General features: G+C 40.7%; 1 protein-coding gene across 1 annotated transcript in view; it reads right to left on the reverse strand.

The window, feature by feature from the left end:
* LOC138852453 (uncharacterized) overlaps positions 1–20839 on the reverse strand; it is a 173217-nt gene that overhangs the window by 71463 nt on the left and 80915 nt on the right. Inside the window, exon 7 of the mRNA XM_070083127.1 lies at positions 10926–11143. Within this exon, the coding sequence (XP_069939228.1) occupies positions 10926–11143 (218 nt within the window). The remainder of the gene's footprint in view (positions 1–10925; positions 11144–20839) is intronic.

Below are 20839 nucleotides of genomic sequence, written 5' to 3' on the forward strand. Positions count from 1 at the left end.
CTCTATTATTTCTCATCTTCCTTCTTCCTGACTGTGAACCACTTGCCACTTAAAGCGGCTGCCACTATCACTGTTGGTGACAATTCCTTCCTTACCAGCTAAATCCTTCTCACACTTGCTCCCAAACTCATCTATGCGAAGCTTCAGCCTCCTATTTTCCTCCCGAAGAAGTAGAATCTCCTTCTTCAACACTTGAACCTGAGATTCTAAAACACTACAACAAGCCATGGTGCTTGGTAACAGCCCACGCTAACTCCCAAGAGCTTAGGCAGGTATGACCGCAGGTGATCACTGACCTCAGCGTACTGAGACATAATTTCTTAATTTCAGAATTATAATGTTAGGAATTACTTACACAATAAAAATAATAAAACTCATCACATATTATCCAAAAATTAATAAAAAAATTACTCATAGAGAGAGTATTGCAAACAATGATGCGAAAAAATGGAAATTACCTAATAACACAAAATATTTTAAATTATATGTATAAGTATTAAAGGAACGGCGAAGACAAACGCCTCTTAACATTCATATTTTTTGGAGATATGTAATTTAAGTTTTAAGCGGAAGTTTGTGGTTACAGGAAAGTGGGTGCGGGAGAGAAGAAGAGTAATTGATGGGATGATGATATAGAGAGAGAGTAGTAAGAGGAAAAACGTTAGCATATGAGAGGTTTTACAAAGCAGAAGTGATGCAAGGAGGGAGGAGTATATGGAGAGAATAAGACAGGTTAAAAGAGTGGTGAAGCAATGTAAAGAGAAAGCAAATGAGAGAGTCGGTGAGATGTTATCAACAAATTTTGTTGACAATAAGAAAAGTTTTGGAGTGAGATTAATAAGTTGAGAGAGCCTTGGATAGGAAAGTTATTAAATGGAGAGTTAGAGGCATTGGGAAGATGGAAGTAATATTTTGAGGAATTGTTAAATGATGATGATAGGGAAGCTGTGATTTCGTGTATAGGGCAAGGAGGAATAATATCTTATAGGAGTGAGGAAGAACCAGATGTGAGTGTGAGGGAACTTCGTGAAGCAGTTGGTAGAATGATAGGGGGTAAGGCAGCTGGGATTGATTGGATAAAAATGGAAATACTAAAAGTAGGTGGGGATATAGTTTTGAAGTGGTAAGTGTTTTTATTTAATAAATGTATGGAAGAGCGTACGGTACCTAGGGATTTGCAGAGAGCATGCATAGTTCTATAGTATAAAGGCAAAGGGGAAAAAAGAGAGTGTAAAAATTATAGGGGAATAAGTCTGTTATTTAAGTCTGTTGAGTATACCTGGTAAAGTGTATGGCAGAGTTATTATTGAAAGAATTGTCAGTTAGCCGGAGAGTAGGATAGAAGATGAACAAGGAGGTTTTAGGAAGGGTAGGGGGTGTGTAGACCAAGTGTTTGTAGTGAAACATATAGGCGAACAGCATTTAGATAAGGGTAAAGAGGCATTTGTGGCATTCATGGATTCTGAATAGGCATATGATAGGGTGGATAGGGGAGCAATGTGGTACATGTTGCAAATGTATGAAATAGGAGGTAGGTTATTGAAAGCGGTGAAAAGTTTTTACGAGGATAGTGAGGTTCAGGTTAGAGTATGTAGGCAAGAGGGAGATTGTTTCCCAGTAAAAATACACCTTAGACAGGGATGTGTGATGTCACCATGGTTGTTCAATATATTTAGAGATAGAGATGTAAGAGAAATGAATGCTCGGGTGTTGGCAAGAGGTGTGGGGTTGAAGGATAAAGAATCTAACACAAAGTGGGAGTTGTCACAGTTGCTCTTTGCTGATGACACTGTGCTTTAGGGAGATTCTGAAGAGAAGTTGCAGGGGTTAGTTGATGCGTTTGGTAGGGTATGTAAAAGAAGGAAATTAAAAGTGAATATAGGAAAGAGTAGGGTGATGAGGATAAAAAAAAATAGGTATCGGAAGACTGGATATCAGATTGTAGGGAGAGAGTATGGAGGAGAGGAATATGTTCAGATATTTGGGAGTGGACATGTCAGCGGATGGGTCTATGAAAGATGAGGTGAATCATAGAACTGACGAGGGAAAAAAGATGAGTGTTGCACTGAGGAGTCTGTGAAAACGAAGAACTTTATCCATGAGGGCAAAGAGGGGAATGTATGAGAGCATAGTTATACCAACACTCTTGTATGGGTGTGAGGCATGGGTTGTGAATGTTGCAACAAGGAGAAGGCTGGAGGCAGTGGAGATGTCATAGCTGAGGGCAATGTGTGATGTGAATATAATGCAGAGAATCCGTAGTTTGCAGACAAGGAGGAGGTGTGGGATAACCAACACTATTATCAAAAGGGCTGAGGAGGGGTTATTGAGATGGTTTGAACGTGTATAGAGGATGGAAAGAAATAGAATGACTTCAAGAGCATATAAATCTGTAGTGGAGGGAAGGCGGGTAGGGGTCGGCCTAGGAAAGGTTGGAAGGAGGGGGCAAAGGAGGCTTTGTGTGCCACGGGCTTGGACTTGCAGCAAGCGTGCGTGAGCGTGTTAGATAGGAAAGAATGGAGCCAAATGGTTTTTAGGACTTGACATGCTGTTGGAGTGTAGGCAGGGTAACATTTATGAAGGGATTCAGGGAAAGCAGCAGGCCGGACTTGATTCCTAGAGATGGGAAGTACAGTACCGGCACTCTGAAGAAGAGGTGTTAATGTTGCAGTTTTTTAACTGTAGTGTAAGCCTTACTATGGCAAGATAATGATGGAGCGAATGATGATGAAAGGTTTTCTTTTTCGGGCCACCTTGCCTTGGCTGGAAACGGCCGATGTGTTAATTATAATATAAGAAATAAAATTTGTGATGCTATTCCCATCTTTGCTTTACCTTTGCCTAAACGTAAAGCAAAGAAGAGATACACTAACAACATGTACATTGGTGATAAATGATTCTGAAAACCGACAAGCGGAAGATTGGACTGATGAAGCCACTGTGTGGCGATACGTTTCCTTAAAAAAGATTCCCATATGTTGCATAAGTGCGGGAATCTAACTGCCCCCTTCAAGGCACACGAAATTGCTGACCTTATTGGGATACCGGTGATGTGTTAACAGTAACAATATTATATATATATATATATATATATATATATATATATATATATATATATATATATATATATATATATATATATATATATATATATATATATATAGTTCCTTGATAATGTGAGTAGTCACGAAAGCGCTTGGAATTTCTCTATTTTTTCAGAGTGGTTGTTTTGCATATTCCGAAATCACCTGTTTACTGTGATCTTATTGCATATATATATATATATATATATATATATATATATATATATATATATATATATATATATATATATATATATATATATATATATATATATATATATATATATTTACATATAATCTTCCTTCAAAACATCCGCCGTATCCCACCGAGACAGGGTGACTAAAAAAAGAAAAACGAAAGTTTCTCTTTTTAAATTTAGTTTTTATTTGTTCTGTTTTCAGTAATTTATACAGGACAAGGGGTTACTAGCCCCTTGCCCCCCTGCATTATTGTTGCCTCTTATAACACGCATGGCTTACGGAGGAAGAATTCTGTTCCACGTCCCCATGGAGATAAGAGGAAATAAAAACAAGAACAAGTGAGAGAATAGAAGAAAACCCACAGAGATGTGTACATATATGCTTGTACATGCATATGTAGTGTGACCTAAGTGTAAGTACAAGCAGCAAGGCGTACCTGAAATCTTGCATGTTTATGAGACAGAGAAAAAACACCAACAACCCTACAATCATGTAAAACAAGTACAGACTTCCGTTTTACTCTCACTTGGCAGGATGGTAGTACCTCCCTGGGTAGATATATATATATATATATATATATATATATATATATATATATATATATATATATATATATATATATATATATATATATATATATATATATATATACATATATATATTATAAGCAAAAAAACCATAGGGGGAGTCGAATGATAGCTCTAGGCCATTCGAGTTGCAATCAACACATCGTCAGCAGCTTACAAAGTTGCAGAAGAGAGGAGGATCTCCAAGCCAATATGATCCTACACGACGTCTTCACTGGAATAAGGAAGGGAGAGAGAAAGAGATAAAAGGAAACAGGAAATGCCCCCAGGCATACCAGTACCCTTAGCCAGAAAGGTTGAATATTATAGCATTAGAAAAAATCCCACAAACACTGATATTGTAATAGCAGCCTAAACGAAAGTAACGTGGCAAATATGAAAAATTCGATCATTCTTTTAAAGGGACTAGAAAAGTGGACCATTTAAAGGGAATATTTCTATAAGTTATTCAACGGAAACTGGGTTAATTGAAATAAACTCGTATAAAGAGGGAGGCATCTGTAATTACAAGGAAGATGGTCACAGTTATTCATCCCAGAGGATTCCGAGGCAAACTCTGCTTCAACCGTCAGAAAACGCAAGAAAAATAGGCCGTATTTCCTCGGAGTATCAACACATCTAAGAAAGGAAGTTTGCAGTCCACCTCTTTCTCCACGGTGAATTTAACAGTCATGGTAAAAATGTATCAACTGCCATATCATTTGGCCATAGACACAAGATGTCATCCATACATCTGAACCACTTAGCTCTACATGGCAGGATATCTTTCAACAGTCTAGCCTCAAAAAATTCCACGTACAGATTGCTCAATAGGAGGGACGACAGACTTTCCATAGACATTCCCTGCTTTTGAGCATAGTATTTCCCCTTCAAACTCAAACTTGCAATCAACTACATGCAGCTTAATCAGATTAATAGCACAAAGTGGCTAGTCTCAAAATCCTAACCTGGAGTTCGACATCAACCTGCAGTCAGTCATATTTGGGACAGACTGGAAAACCTTTAGAAGTTAGGATACCACTAAACTGTTGTACAATAACTATAGCAAAGGAATCGAATGCAATTTTCAACCACATTAGAACTTGTGATAAACTGACAAATTGGTAGGAAGCAAGAGTCATTTTCCCTTGTTCCTCTTGGCTTGAAAGGAATATTGTAGAATCGGCAATTATTAAGCATGATAAGCATTCATTATACAATATCAGTGACGGGGTGTTCAAATTTGATGTGTTTTTAGTTGAGGCAATAGTACACAGTCAAAAATTGGACTTTTATACGAATGCATTATTCAGTCCTAAATGTGGATGGTTACTCCATAATTGCCAGTGACTCCTATACCACCATCAACATAATTATGTATGTAAAATTACTTATATCATAGTGGAGTTTGACCGAATTTTTTATAATTACCATGTTACCTCTGTTTAGGCTACTAACAATATCAGTGCTTGTGGGATTCTTCTAATGCTATAATATCCAACCTTTCTGGCTATGGGTACTGGTATGCCTGAGGGCATTTCCTGTTCCCTTCTCTCTCTCTCTTACTAGTTCTTGTTCTTGTTTATATTCTCTTATCTCCATGGGGAAGTGGAAGAGAATTCTTCCTCAGTAAGCCATGAGTGTCATAAGAGGCGACTAACATGCCAGGAACAAGGGGCTAGTAACCCCTATTCTTGTATACATTATTAAACTTAAAAAGAGAGACTTTCGTTTTTTCTTTTTAGGCCACCCTGCCTTAGTGGGATACTGCCGGTTTTGTAGACAGCCTGTACTGTCTGCACAGACAGCCCATGCTGTCTGCCAGCTTAGTTCATATTTCGCGGCACTAAGGCGCTGCCCTCTGTAGCCAGGCCTCTCGGTGGGCAAGCCAGCCTGCCTGCCCTTGCCTCACTCTCACTCACACAGCGGCCTAGCAGGAAGACACAAGGCTTACTCCCTAGCTCTCTCTCGTGGGATGGCCCTGCCCGGGCCATGGGCACAGCACACAAGCCTGTGTACCCACCACGACTTAACAATAAAGTAAGAAGCCTTCGAAGACGTATCATTAACCACCCACTACCAGAACGCCAAACAAACTATTAAACATTGGTAGCAGTGGTGGTCGCAGCAGTTGTTTGCCCGGAGAGAGGAAGGAGAGGTATGAAGTCATCTTCACTTCATCACCCTACACAAGAAGCATCCGTTTCTCAACAAGTTATCCTGATGTCGTGTCTGCACGTTTGAGCATCCAGACACAGGTGCAAGCAGGATCCAGCCGAAATTTGCCGAAATTCTCCGAGAATTGTAAGTGACCCCACGCTACAGTGTCCCACACTGTTTCTCAAGTCACGTGTTCAGCGTCACTTGCATGTTGCTGTTGTTGTTCAGCTCAGCATAGCTGTCTCAGCAAGATAGAGGTGAGTTTTGTGGCGATTTCTGCATCCAGTGTGAGTTCTCCACGTGTTTGTGGGAGGAGGAAGTGGCCGCTCCTTGCCTCGCCCTGCTGTACTCTCACACCTCACCAGCCTACCATACACCACTCACCACTACCCACTCCCTCTGCTGTGTTTTCTGCTGTTTTTCGTGTGATTCATTGCCGGAGCTGTTTATCCGAGTGCCCGAGGCCATTTGAAGCTACGTGGATCAGCATGCCACATAGATCACGACACCATGTGGGTCCCGATGCCACGTGGGTGTGGGCGATGTCACGTAGATCTACCAGCCACGTGAGTTACCAGATGTCCCAGGCCACATGCTCTGGTCTGCTGCCCGCATCACATTGACGTCACCCACGATGCTACCCGACTTCATGATGTCACGATGTCTGCCTGACATCACCTCGAGATGTCTGCTGACGTCACAGTGCTGCTGACGTCACAGTGCTGCTGACGTCACCTCGCGACATGACATGATGTCACATCGAGTGTTTCTAGTAATTATATCTGTATTGTCGAGAAGATTGAGAGAAGATATTATGTCGTGTGTTAATTAATTCCTCTCAGTGTTCTCACATTTTAGTATATGTCTTAGTGTCAGTTATGTGCACAGAAAAGCATCATCTGCTAGTTTAAGCCATGTTGTACCGCATGTACCGTGGGTGTGTAAAGTTTCCGTGTGTCCAGTGAGGTCTGAGCCAGACTTGAGTAGCACCACTGTGCTAAGTCACCCGTGTGACCAGTACATTTGACAGCTGATGTCAAGTCAGCCCCCGAGTGACCAAGCCCTTTTGTACAGAAAGCTTTTATGCTCGTCGCTCGTGATGTTCTGCAGAATCGTACCTGCTATGATTCCCATCGAGATTTGTTTCACTTCACCTCCAGACCTTCAGAGTGCAGTTATATGTAGAGAAACAAGTCTGGGGACACTTCGATTAACCTCTGCTATAACTCCAACTGCTGAGAGAATGATACTCGCCAAGCCGCAGTTAGCCACTGTCGGCAGGCGCTGTCAGCCTCGTGTCGCAAGCTTCAGTGAGCAGCCTGCGCAAAGAAGATGTCACTTTGACTGCTAGCTCTCTCACTGCAGTCTGGTGTATGATGTTACGACTCCCAGATGTTTCACCCAGTCGTCTCTGCCACGACTCCCTCCACAACTCACTCTACGCTCGCCGGCAGTGACAGCCCAGCGACAGTACCAGTTGAGAAGTGTCCTCCTGAGTTGCTTGCCAGAAGTCCTGCCCAGTTGCCGAGTTTTGTCGAAGCCTCACTCGAGGGCACCAGCATGTCGTGCCACAGGTTGAGTGAAAACCTGCAGCGACTCCTACAATGACTGCTTCACCGTTCCAGAGGAGACCGTACCCTGTTACGTCACAGCTAAGCTGCTGTGTTGCAGTATCTGTCCAGACGCAGGAAGGTGTGCAGTGATGCCCTTCGACGCTCACTGCCTTTGACCACGATGTTTAGTACACCCCATATGTTTTTTTCTTCCCTCCCTGTAGGAATTATTTTTCCATGTCCATATGTATATATATATGTTTTTATTTTGTGTTCTCTGCCCTGTTCCTACGAGAGAGAGACCGAGTTCCTTTTACCACCAGTATTGTCACGTCGGGACGACGTGCAGTAGGTGGCCGAGCATATGTAGACAGCCTGTACTGTCTGCACAGACAGCCCATGCTGTCTGCCAGCTTAGTTCATATTTTGCAGCACTAAGGGGCTGCCCTCTGTAGCCAGGCCTCTCGCTGGGCAAGCCAGCCTGCCTGCTCTTGCCTCACTCTCACTCACACATTGGCCTAGCAGGAAGACACAAGGCCTACTCCTAGCTCTCTCGTGGGATGGCCCTCCCTGGCCATGGGCACAACACACAAGCCTGTGTACTCACCACTACATTAACAATAAACAAAGAAGCCTCCGAAGAAGTTTATCATTAACCACCTGCTTACAGCCTACCAAACAAGCCCATTAAACAGTTTGTTGAAAGCAGATATATATATATATATATATATATATATATATATATATATATATATATATATATATATATATATATATATATATATATATATGTCGTGCCGAATAGGCAGAACTTGCGATCTTGGCTTAAATAGCAACGTTCATCTTGCCATATAGGACAAGTGAAAATTTGTGTATGCAAAAATTTCGCCAAAATCATTCTGAACCTAACGAAAAAAATATATTTCACTGTGTTTGTTTAGTATTAAATTACTGTAAACAAATCTAAAATATATTTAGTTTGGTTAGCCCAAAATAAATTGTTCTTGTTGTAATAAGGTTAGGTAAGTTTTCTAAGATTCTTTTACTGTAAAATTAAAAAAGTTTACATTAACATCAATGAAAAATATATATCTTTAAACGTATAAAAGAAAATTTCAGAAAGGACTTAATTTTAAATGAGTTCTTGCTAACTGACCAGTTTTACATATTCGGCACACACACACATATATATATATATATATATATATATATATATATATATATATATATATATATATATATATATATATATATATATATATATATGTATATATATATATATATATATATATATATATGTGTGTGTGTGTGTGTGTGTCAAATGAATCTTTAATTATGAATGAAAACTTTAAAGTAAAAGTGAAATATGGATATGAATGTTCAGAAAATATAAATCTAGTTCATAGGTCTTACTAAAGTTGAGAAATAAAACAATGTTTTAAAACACGTGTTTTTAATATATCTAAGTTTCCTTATCTTATTGTCATTCTGTTCAGAATTCTCTATAGGCATATAAAAACACTATAATTTTTTTCTTTACATAACTCCAAGGAAACTGGTATTTTAACGCACATACAACCTACATTTAATAGTAAAAATCTCTTAAAATTCACATGCATATGCAACAGTTAGGTATCTTGGTACAGACCTGAAATCAACTTCGACAACCTCTACTAGTGAGAATGGCTGGATTTGAGAGGGACCTGTCCTCCCAACATCTGCGTTCTACTAGTTACCTACGTCTCACCTCCTGGCGCTATATAAGGCTCCATCCTGTCACTTCAACTCCATATTGTTCCAGACTATGGAATAATGCTCTTCTCCAGACTGAGGGACTGACCACCTCAAAACTTTAAGGGTGATGGACTGATTACATCGTCTTCAAGTCTCTTCTGCTTCTATCAACTTTTCTGTACTCGACTGAAGAAGCCTACTGTGTATGCAAAACGTTTCGAAATAAAGATACCTAACTGTTGCATATGTGTCTTACCTAACAACCTGTCGGTATTTTATACCATTTTGATGTTCAGACTGCTTGACAGAGTAGAGAACAGAGCAAGACGTCTCATCTCTCGCCTGGACCCATCCTGGATAGATCTGTCATTTCAGCAGAGCCTTCAATATAGGAGGGATGTGGGTGGCCTTACTGTTATGTACAAGGCCAATATTGTCAAAGTACCACACTTGGATCCACTTCGAGGACAGCGTGAAACAAGCTTTTATGCCACAAGACGGGCAGAAAGCAGCAACTTCACTCTGGCTGTACCTTTCTCCAGAACATCACTCCATCTGAGATCATACATACCCAGGATGACTCGAGTATGGAACACATTCGTACAGCATAATGATGTCAACGAGATAAAGTCAGTTGATCAAATGAAAATGCTGGCCCACAGATGGCTCCAACTTCATCCTGTTCCCTACTAGTATGTCTCTTAACAATAAAAATGCTTTCAAATGAACTGATGTAGGTAACAGCTCTTAGCTTGCCAATAAAGTTAGGAATCCTTAACCTGTAAATAGCTTGTCAATAAAGCTAGGAATCCTTAACCTTGTCAAACCCTGTGTAAAAAAAAAAAAAGTGAATGGTAAACTTTAAATAAAACCTTTAAGAATATTTCTTCCCCGGTTATTGTTCGGAATCCAACGACAGTAAATTGTTTAACTGCGTTAGAGTAGTACCGAGAAAACAATTTTCTACTTGTAAGACGCATTATTACGTTTAACGTGATTCATCTGAAGAAAATACATATTATTATCCTCATAAAAACGTATGTGAATTCACCCGGATCATTAACATTCTTCTGCGTCGTCTTAGAATGCTACTTAAGTACTGCATGTTTAAGGAAAATCACTAGTGACTTAAAATTTATGGAAGTCATTCTCGAAGTCTTGCAATGGTTTAACATTTCAAGAGAGCACCAGCGCGTGTAAATACCGTATTTTGCGGCTTATTAGACGCATTATTTTCATAAAATATCTCAAAAAAAAAACACCCTGCGTCCACTAAACTGAAGGTCAGTGATGGAAGCTATAAGTTTGGGGTGTAGGTGGGTTGCAGCTCTACCAGTTACATCCAATGCCGAGCCATTGAAACTGAAACAAACGTTTTAAGCTGCGTCTTATTAGCCGCGAAATACGGTATTTCCATGAACCATGAACCGTTTACCACCATTGCAATATACCAGCGTTAAAAACTGAATGATTGTAAACATATAAATGGAAGTTCAGAAGAATGGAAAAAAATAAAAAAAATGAGGCAATTACAAGGAATTCCTTTCGGTGGCGCCTAATTAAGATTGAGATGAAAGTTCCTATTTTATTATCAATCTACTAAGAATGATTTTTTTTTCATTCCTCACCTTCAGATAACCTTCTAGCCCGGATCCCTTCAGCCATATCATTGTAACTGAAGGGTCGTCCAGTACTTGTCGACGGGACTGGTAAGGTTCAGAGATGTGTCTCACTGCAAGCAAGGCCATGAGGTTGCCAGAGTAGCTCCGTGTTAACACCAGAGTTCCCATCATCCATACCATTAACACCATACGTTCCCACCACCAGTACGAGGGCACCGTAATATCTGTAATTATTGTTGGATTTTTATAATTATATTCATGCCATAGTACTAAACCCAAAAACTCGAAGGGTCAATAAAGCGCCTGTGGATTGAAAAAATCAGATTTAATCCAATAAAGCACAAAGAGAATTTCCTTAACAGGAATGATAGAAATAGTTCTATGTTAACAACAAAGACATATTTCGTCTCCACTCCATTTTCCTGCTAATTGCTTTAGTATATTCGTCTCTCAGCCCTTGAGTAGAGAGGACGTGTGCTGCTGCTACCCCCTGGTGTTGACTGGGTGCAGTAATATTTTCACAACATGGCGCAGGCTTGTCGCCGGAGAGTCAATACAGTCTGTATTGAATTAACCAGTGGAGCTATCACTGGGCCGTCTATGGAGCTACTTCTACCAGCAATAATTAGAGACACCTACGGCGTAGCTACTGAAGAGATTTGTGGACTTGCCTTGAATGGCACGAAGAGGATATTTCTTAAATTCAATTCGACGAGTATGTATGAGACAGTGGTTAACAAGTTTCAGGAAGTGGCCATACCTGTGAATCATGCTGTCACGGTGAGGATGCATGATGTATCAAGTTACTTCACTTGGGTGAAGATCAGGAATGTGCCATTTGAGGCGGATGCATCTGACATAAGGTTTGCCATGAGTAAATATGGGACGGTACACACGGTTACTGCCGGAAGATGGTCAGCTGGTACGTATATGGGAATACCTGAGGGTACGTACTCTGCAAAGATGACGATACGACATCCTATACCGTCGTATGTGGTGATGGAAGAATTCAGAACTCAGGTATTTGTGACATACGCAGGGCAACGACGCACTTGTCGTTTGTGTGGGTCGTATGAACACCTGGCAGCGCAATGTGGTAGAGGACGTGGAGACAACGACCTGCAACAACGAAGAAACGTAGAGGTGAGGAGAGTGGAGCAAGAACAGCCTTTTTCGACACTGACTCCGCAGAGTGCGTCATGGAGTGAGGAGGTTGAGAAGGCAGAGAAGATGGCAGGTGCTACGAGTGGGGGGGACTCCCCTTCCTTGGACGTGGTTCAGGCATTGGAGGAGATCATCGCAGAAGTGCATGATAGCAAGGAGGAAGCATTGACGACGCTTGTGGATATTTCGGGCACGGGGCCGTATCAGGAAGAAGGCACGATCCTGGATCTTGGGACTATTATGGAGGACGGAGGGGCGAAGGTAGTTCGTCCTAAGGTGTGTGACAAGGCTGTCTTGTCGGTGAATATGGTGGAGGTTGAGGTTCATCGTGGTGATGAGCTTGATGATGAGATGCAGGTCGACGGTACGACGCGAAAACGCGCAGCAGTGCTTTATGATTCAGATGAAGTGCTTACGCCCGCACAACTTTCAGGGAAGAAAACATGGGCGAATGTCACGCAGAGGGGTTCAAAAGACACCCAGGGACAGGGATCGAGTAAGAGTGCACAAAAAGGGGGGGGGAGGGATAAGAGTGCAATGAGGCGATCAGGTGACAAAAAGGTTGTGTCAAGAGGGAAACCACCTTTGTCGGTTTTAAGTGCTTGACATTGAACATCAATGGTTTGAGGTCGCAGAGAAAGTGTGAGTGGTTTAGGGAGTTTTTGGAGCGTCTTGGTGTTGACGTTGTGTTCTTGCAGGAGCATAATTATAGACATGGTTATGAGTTGAAGGTGGAGGGATATAAGGTGTATGTTGAACATGCGGTCAGATTGAAAGGCGGTGTGGCTATATTGGTAAAGGAAACTAGCCCGTTGGTTGTCAGGCATTGTGAAGGGGGGGAGGGGAGGGTGATACGTGTGGATGGATTATGGGGTCAGGTACAGATGACGTTGGTGTGTGTGTATGGACCGGCAGAGGGAGACGTACGCGTTAAGAATAAATTTGTGAGGGACGTGTTGGTTTACTACTTGCGTGGATTGCCAGGGGTAGCCGTGATAGGAGGTGATTGGAACTGTGTGATAAGGCGTAAGGATGTGGAACCGAGGGGGGCGGGGCATTGTATGGGAACATTGGGAGAATTGTTATCAGGGGTGGGTTTAATCGATATCTGTGGGGGGGGGAGGTAGAGCATACATTTATTAGGCGTGGGTATGCTGCTAGGCTCGATCGTTTGTACGTCCCCAGAAGGGTAGTAATACATAGGGTGAGGGTGTTGGATGTGGTATTTTCTGATCATAGGGGTGTTATGGTGGATTTGGGTTGGGAGGGGTTTCCACGAAGGGGTAGGGGGTATTGGAAGTTAAATGTAAAGTTGCTGCATGAAGAAGAATATAGACAGTCATTTAAACAGTTTTGGGAGGGGTTGGAGGCAGAAGCGCCTGGGAATGGTGATCTGGTTAGATGGTGGGACTCGGTGGCGAAATCAGGTATTAAGGATTTTTATGTACGTAATGGGAGGGAATATAATAGGTTAAAGTATGGGTTTCAATCTTATCTTGAGGGGCAGTTGAGGGCTTGCTACGAACGAGGGAGGGTTAGTTACCCGGTGGGAGATATTGAGGGATTAAAGGAGAGCATTAGGGATTTGCAAAATGAAAGATTTGATGGTGCACGCGTTTTGGCAGGGTTGGAGGAGGTGTTATGGGGTGATAGGCCATCGGCGTGCGTATTGAGAGGACAGCGTACGAGGAGAGCGGCGACGGAGATGATGGGATTAACTGTTCATGTGGGGATGGGAGGGTATAGGGAAGGGCAGGTATTGATGTCGACTGAAGGTATGAGTGGATATCTTGATGTATGGTTTAGGTCATATGCACAACATGTGGGTATACGAGATGATGCTTTAAGGGAAATGGGTGGTTATGTGCAATGCGAGCTTGATGGTAGAGATAGGGAGACTTTGGAAGGACAGATTACGGAAGGGGAAATTTGGCAAGCTATAGCAGGTGCAAGTTTAGGTAAGGCACCGGGTGTAGACGGGTTGCCTAATGATTTTTATGTTAAGAATTGGGAAGTATTGAGGAGATTTTTAGTCAGATTGTTCAATGTAATGAAGGAAGATGGGGCAATGGGTGAGCAGCAAAGGACTGCTGTTGTTGTATTAGTGCCGAAGGGTGGACAGACAACGGTAGAAGATTACCGTGCAATATCGCTTATGTGCGGTGATTATAAGTTATTTGCAAGGGTATTAGGGAACAGAATCAAACAGGTTTTAGGTAAAGTAATTGATAGAGGACAATATGGCATACCGGGTAGATCAATGTATGAAGGGCATGGAGTTATTAGGAGTTTTATAGAGCATAGGGGGGAGGGGGGAGGGGGTGTTTTGGCTCTGGATTGGAGAGCTGCTTATGATAGCGTAGAAAGGGATGCATTATGGAGTTTTATGCGTTGGTTGGGTTTCGGGAGGGAAATTGTTTCTTGGGCAAAAACTTTGTATCTGGGTGCAGTTATGAGAATTCAGGTTAATGGACGACTAGGTGATAGCATACAGATGGGAAGGGGTTTGCGACAGGGATGTCCTCTGTCGCAAATTTTGTTTGCATGTCTTCAGGAACCCTTTTATAGGGCAGTTAGGTGGAGTATGGCGAGAGCGAGGGTTGGTTTTGCACGAGAAGGGGAAGCGGGTATAGTGGGTTACGTGGATGATACGACTGTCTTGGTGAGGGATGTGAGGGATTTACATAAGGTAGGAAGGGTGATAGACGTTTTTGGTGAGGCTACGGGGATGAAAATTAATGTAGTAAAGTCCAAGTATTTGGATCTAGGGGATAGCGTACATAATGGTGAGACTGTTGAGGGTGGGTGGCGTGTGGTAGATCAGTTGTTGATATGTGGGATAGTGTATATGCGGAATGATAGGGATGCACAAGAGGCAAATTCGAGACGCACCGTGGATGGAGTTTTGAAAAGATTGGGAGGTTTGAGGGCAGAGCAATTAACGTTGCATCAAAGGGTTATAGTCACGAATGTCCTGTTGTATAGCAAGTTATGGCACGTGGTGGCAATATATCCGTTACGACGGTGTGAGGTGCAACGGTTGCAACTGCGAGTATTCAGATTTATATGGGGATCGGGTTGTGACTGGCTAAGTAGAGGGGTGGTGTCGCTTCCCGTTAGCCAGGGGGGGCTGGGGCTTATACTTCTTGAGAAACGTATGTTGAGTGTGTTTCTGAAAAGGGGGTTTGTGAGGGAGGGGGTGAGCGGGGGGGGCCTTGAAAGACTGCGCATGGATATGCAACGGTGGTGGAGGGGTAGGGATTTAATGTTTGGGGAGGCTATGTTGCGAATTTTACTGACGGTAAGGGATCCGAAACAGCTTAAATTGAAGGTTCTTGAGAGGGTGGGGGGTGGGTCTGTGGTGGCGGCAGTTGAGGGGGCATACCCTATGTATGCATGGGGTTCTGTATGGAAATGTCTTCAACAACTACGTGTAAAACCAAGTGTCAGGGAGGTTATGTTTAGGTTTTTACATGGGATTTTGCCGTCTGGGGTTGTGTTATTTAATAGGAGATTAAGGGAGGGTGGGGAGTGCAAAGCGTGTGGATGTCCGGAAACTATATTTCACGCTGTGTACTTTTGTATTTGTTTAGAAGATGTGAGGGTCTGGCTAAGTAGGGTAGTTAGGTTAGTGGGTGGGGAAGGGTTACAGGTGTTGCGGGTGTTAAGTTTAGATATAGGTGGGTGGAGTCAGCAGGTGGTGAATGCGGTTGCGTATGTGGTCACTGATTTTATATATATATCTTGGGCAATGAGGGAGGTGGGAGTTGAGGAAAGGATAAGAGTGTTAGGGGCCACGATGTATAGAACAAAGTGCCGCAATAGGGATCTTTATGGGGGAAGATGGGAGACAGCATTTACTGAAGGTTATCGTAGATTCAGGTTGAAGGATTTGAGAGATTTAAGTGTCAAGTAAGGGGTTGCGGCGGGCTAGTTTTCTTGAGTATGGACATGTGTATGGATGTTAGCGTGTGTGGTATGTTTGGTAATATAATAAATAAGCTTCTTTTGTGATGTGAGTTTGGTCGGGGTAGTTGTGTAAGATATGTTTTTCACATTGTTTTTCAGAAGGTATTGAATATAATATGTAAGTAGTGTTGTTGCACTACATTGTGTGTAAGTGTGAGAGGGTACATCTCACAGTATTTGTGTGTTTGAAGGTTTGAGGTGACACAAGGCATGATTTAAGTATGCTTGGTTTTTCTTTTTGTCCTCAAATGTGTTATACAAAGATAATTCTGTGGTGTATGTGATGTGTAGGTTTATAGGTATTCAACATGCTTGTTGTATGTTCCCTTTTCGATACTTTGTTTTAAATTGTCATTTCAATGTACTTTGTATAGTATTATACAATGATATTGTTCTTTGACATATGAAGTGGTTTTTTTTTTTAGGTTATGTCATGTTCTAGGTTTTTGTATGTCAAGATGTACTTATAGACTGTCAGCACCCTGATATAGGTTTTTCATGCTATGTTCTTAACGTAAGTTTTGGCTGTATGGTATATAGATATATCTAGCCAGTTTATAGACGCATTCCTTTTGTGTCTGAGATTTTTGTATACGGGTTTATTGTAACTGTAATGAGTCGGTTTTAAGCTGTTTTCTTTGTATGTTTATTTGTATTTTGGTATATGGGATAAGTATGTAGATGTCCTAGTAGGATTATGATGTTAGAGATCCATACTGTTTCCTTTTATTTTTATTTTTATGTATACTGTATTGGTTATAAATAAAATGTCCGTAAACTGCACTTTAGCACTGTTGTTATAAAGCTTGAACTTCATAGTGGCAACATTAATATTAATATTTATAACTTGTAGGTGTATATTTCTCTACTTATAGAGGTGTACAAGTGTTTAGGATTGTAATGTTCACATTTTGTTAATAGGTTGTAATTTAATGTTTTGTGATTTTGGTGTTCATGTACCACCAATGTTTGTAAATACTTATTACTTAAGTTACTGACGAGTTCAGGATATGTTCAGAAATTTAAGTTGAATTAATATTATGATTCTTCAGATTGGTGAATGTGGGTATAATTTTAATGTGTGTGTGGGGGGGGGGGGAAACGTCAGCTGTGTCAGCAAAGGCAATAGTAATATTTTGTATAATGCCGGAATTTTGAATGATATGTTGCGAGTTGTATTTTTGGGTGTCATACTGCATTGTGTATGGTGTTTTTCTGTATTGGGGTTGTGATACTTTGGTTTTATTGTTCATAACCAGTATCAGGTTCATTTTATTATATTTTTATACCTCCTTGTAATTGTGCAATGTTTTAAATAAAATATAAAAAAAAAAAAAAAATTGCTTTAGCTCTAAAATCACCTACAGCAAAACACCTCCTAGAAAACGATGTTTCATTTATCAAGAATTTAATTCAACTCTCCAAGTGATGAGCACAAGCAATTAGTTCCCTTTATAAATCATTAAAGACCACAAGAAGGCCTTATCTCCTAAGATAAAGTCTACCACCGTGCGAGTCCAGCAACAATCGTTATATTGCGTTTAACTAACTACATGCTATGTAGATTGTGAATGGAGAAAATTTATTGTTTTATCTCGAACACTACACGATTTCTTTTTCATATTATGTCCATATCGACGCATATGACTGTAAACCTGTTACGTGCTGATGTTCAGTTTGTTGAAAAAAAATATACATTGAATGTATGTGCCACATAACAGCTCAAAAACCATAACAATAATGGAAGATTGTACAAAATAATAAAACATCTTATTGTATAAACCCAGAAAAATAAGTATATACCGCTGAGACGCCCTTTTACTACTAAAGTTTTCGACATTTACTTGGTGTATTTGTTTTCATCCAGTTGTAATCTTAAAGTGCTATTGAGAAGCCTCATATGATACAGGATAACTGGACTAGAATTGTAACTAAGAAACTGTTACAAAACCAGGTACAGGTCAGATGCTAGACGGGGGATCAATAAGTTGACCTAGTATTATCTGGAGATATCTATGATACTATATATTGTATTTTATAACACTAAAGGCTTGTCCGGGATCTCTTGATTCAAGGCGCTGGACAAACTGTCAACTTTTACTTGTTAATAATTAATAACACACTATTGTTAGATACTTTGAGTAAGTTTTTAGTGTACCTGTCCGATTCTCTAGATCCAATGAAATCGAAATAACATTCTGGCATTATGTAATCTGTAAAGTATTTTGATAGGATCATAACCTCCTGTGACCACACGCTTGGTTTATACTTATTCATTATGTCTGTACAGGTGGAACAAGTAATTGATATTCTGACTGTCCAAGTTAAGTATACTAAAACTTCAGACACTCTGGTAGGTAGCGAAATGCCTCGATGTAACTTATAAAAAATACACTGCCGATATACATAGCTTTTTCTCGTGTCTCAGTGAGATAAAATATCCCTTAGTGATGACTTAGAAGATGAGAGAGTTAATGTTACCCACTATTATAGAACAAGTAATTGGGGCTAGTACCGCATTAGTCCAACCGGTGAACCATTTAGTTTTCAAGTAACAACGTATTGTAGGGAAAGTATTTTCACGACCCAAGTAGTCTGAAAGAATAGAGGACACACGAGAGGTTTTAAAGTAAGGGAACAGTTTGTCCGAAATTACGATGCACGAACATCCAGTGTCACGTAATATGTCTGAGACTTTTATACCATTAACTGCTCCTGAACAGAAGGGTGCTTGGTCATTACAGTCTTTAAAACATCTTCCAACTTTCTGGACCTTCTTAGAAGGACAATCTGGACGTTTATGTCCCTTAACACCACACAAATGACAAACAGGAATAAAAGAAGTCACTTTACTTTCCACTAGAGGCTTTGATTTCGTAAGGTCTGATGAACCCTTGCCCTTAGGGTTGGATCCCTTTAGGTCTTTATAGGAATTGTGAGCCTCAGCATACAAGTCAGCGGCCTCAGCAACTTCCTCAGCTTTAATCAGGTTACATTCTCTAATGAATGTTCTTATCTGGTGGGGAAGAGCTGTCAGGAACTGGTCAGCAACCATGAAGTCTCTAAGAGATTCATAACTGTGATCAATTCCTGAACTCTCTATCCAAAAGTCGAACAAACGAAAAAGTGTTACTTGTAACTGCTGAAAGTTCTGGCCAGGCTGTAAGGTGGCATACCTGAAATCTTTCCTGTAAGAATTAGTGGTTTTTTGATATGCTTTAAGGATTGCCTTCTTCAGTAGGTTATAATTACATATATCCTGCGACAAAGTTGCATAGATATTCAAGGCTGTACCAGAAAATAACATTCCTAACCTGGTAGCCCAGGTGTCAGCAGGCCATTCACAGAGGGTAGCGGTATTTTCAAACCTCATAATGTATGAAGTTATGTCGCCCCCCTCTGTGAAGGGAGGTAAATTAGGTGTTGGAATATGTGCACTGACTGCATGTTGTTCCATTACTCCTTCCTCTAATTGTTGTTGTGTAAAAGTTAACTTTTTATTCTCTAATTCAAGGTGAGATTTCTCGAGCTCGCGATCCTTTTCTCTCTCTATTGACTCAAGTTCTCTAGCTTTTTCCTCACGTTCTCTAGCTTTTTCCTCAACTTCTCTATCCTTTGCTCTTTCCTCAAGTTCTCTTAATTTAACTTGTTCCTCACGTACTCTAGCTCTTTCTTCACGATCAAGCTATCACGCTCCTTTTTGTCTTCTCGTTCTCTTTCTAACTGTCTTTCTTGGATTTCTATCTCAATTCTCTCTCTCTCCTTTTTCTCCTGTCTTTCAAGGTTCTCTTTCTCCTTTTTCTCTTCTCTTTCGATTCTCTCTCTCTCCTTTTCTTCTTCTCTTTCCCTTTCTAACTGTCTTTCTTCTCTCTCAATTCTCTCTCTTTCAAGTCTTTCCTGGATCTTAGCACTAATGAAAGATTCTAAATTTTTCCCTGTTATTCCTAACTTACTTCCAGCGTTCATCCAAAACTGGTATTCCTCCATGCTTGCAAGAATAACTTAAACTATAAGGGGAAATGAAACTGGTATTAAAAAAAATGGAGGGTTCAATTCCTGCTCCGCTCAAACTGTAAATAAACCAGAGGGCTCGATCCCTGCTTCAATTAAACAATATGTATTAAATAAAACGAAGGGTTCTATGCCGGCTCCGAGCAAACAGTAAGTAGAATGGGGTCCCTTGACCATCCAATCTTCTCACCAACAAATCAAGAGTGTCCTAAGACAGTTCCCTTGATAAAATAAAGAGCTCAATGAAACAAATTGTCACTGGAAAATCTCGGGTCCCTAGAGTCTAATCCTCCAAAGTGTTTCAAGCTCGAAAAGGTGTCAGAATTAAATATTATATCCTGCCTGACTTGACTTACAATAAATTGAGACTATAACAATCGCCAAATCTTTTAAATACCTGTCCCGTAGTCCTACCATAGAGAATGATTACTCATGGCTGGTGGTAACCGTCTGTGGTATGCGGCGTTGAAGTTCCAATGGTAGATTCGAGATGGGATAGAATCTTGATTTAGTAGAGTTGATCCTGGCAAGGTCGCCACTTGTGAAGGCTTACTCAGCCCTGTAAGAACTTCGGTCAGTATTACCAAGGCTGGCTCCTCCTCAGGAAAATTAATGAATAGAAAAAGAAATAATAACAGACAATGATAAACACTTTATTATTTAGAAACGGAAAATGTAAAACAATAAAACATGAATGAGTATCCTAATTGAAAGAAAAATGAAAAATGAAATGAAAAAAATTAAATTTGAACTCAATGCTAATATAGGTATATCGT

This window comes from Cherax quadricarinatus, chromosome 9 (assembly GCF_038502225.1).
Source record: "Cherax quadricarinatus isolate ZL_2023a chromosome 9, ASM3850222v1, whole genome shotgun sequence".
NCBI lineage: Eukaryota > Metazoa > Arthropoda > Malacostraca > Decapoda > Parastacidae > Cherax > Cherax quadricarinatus.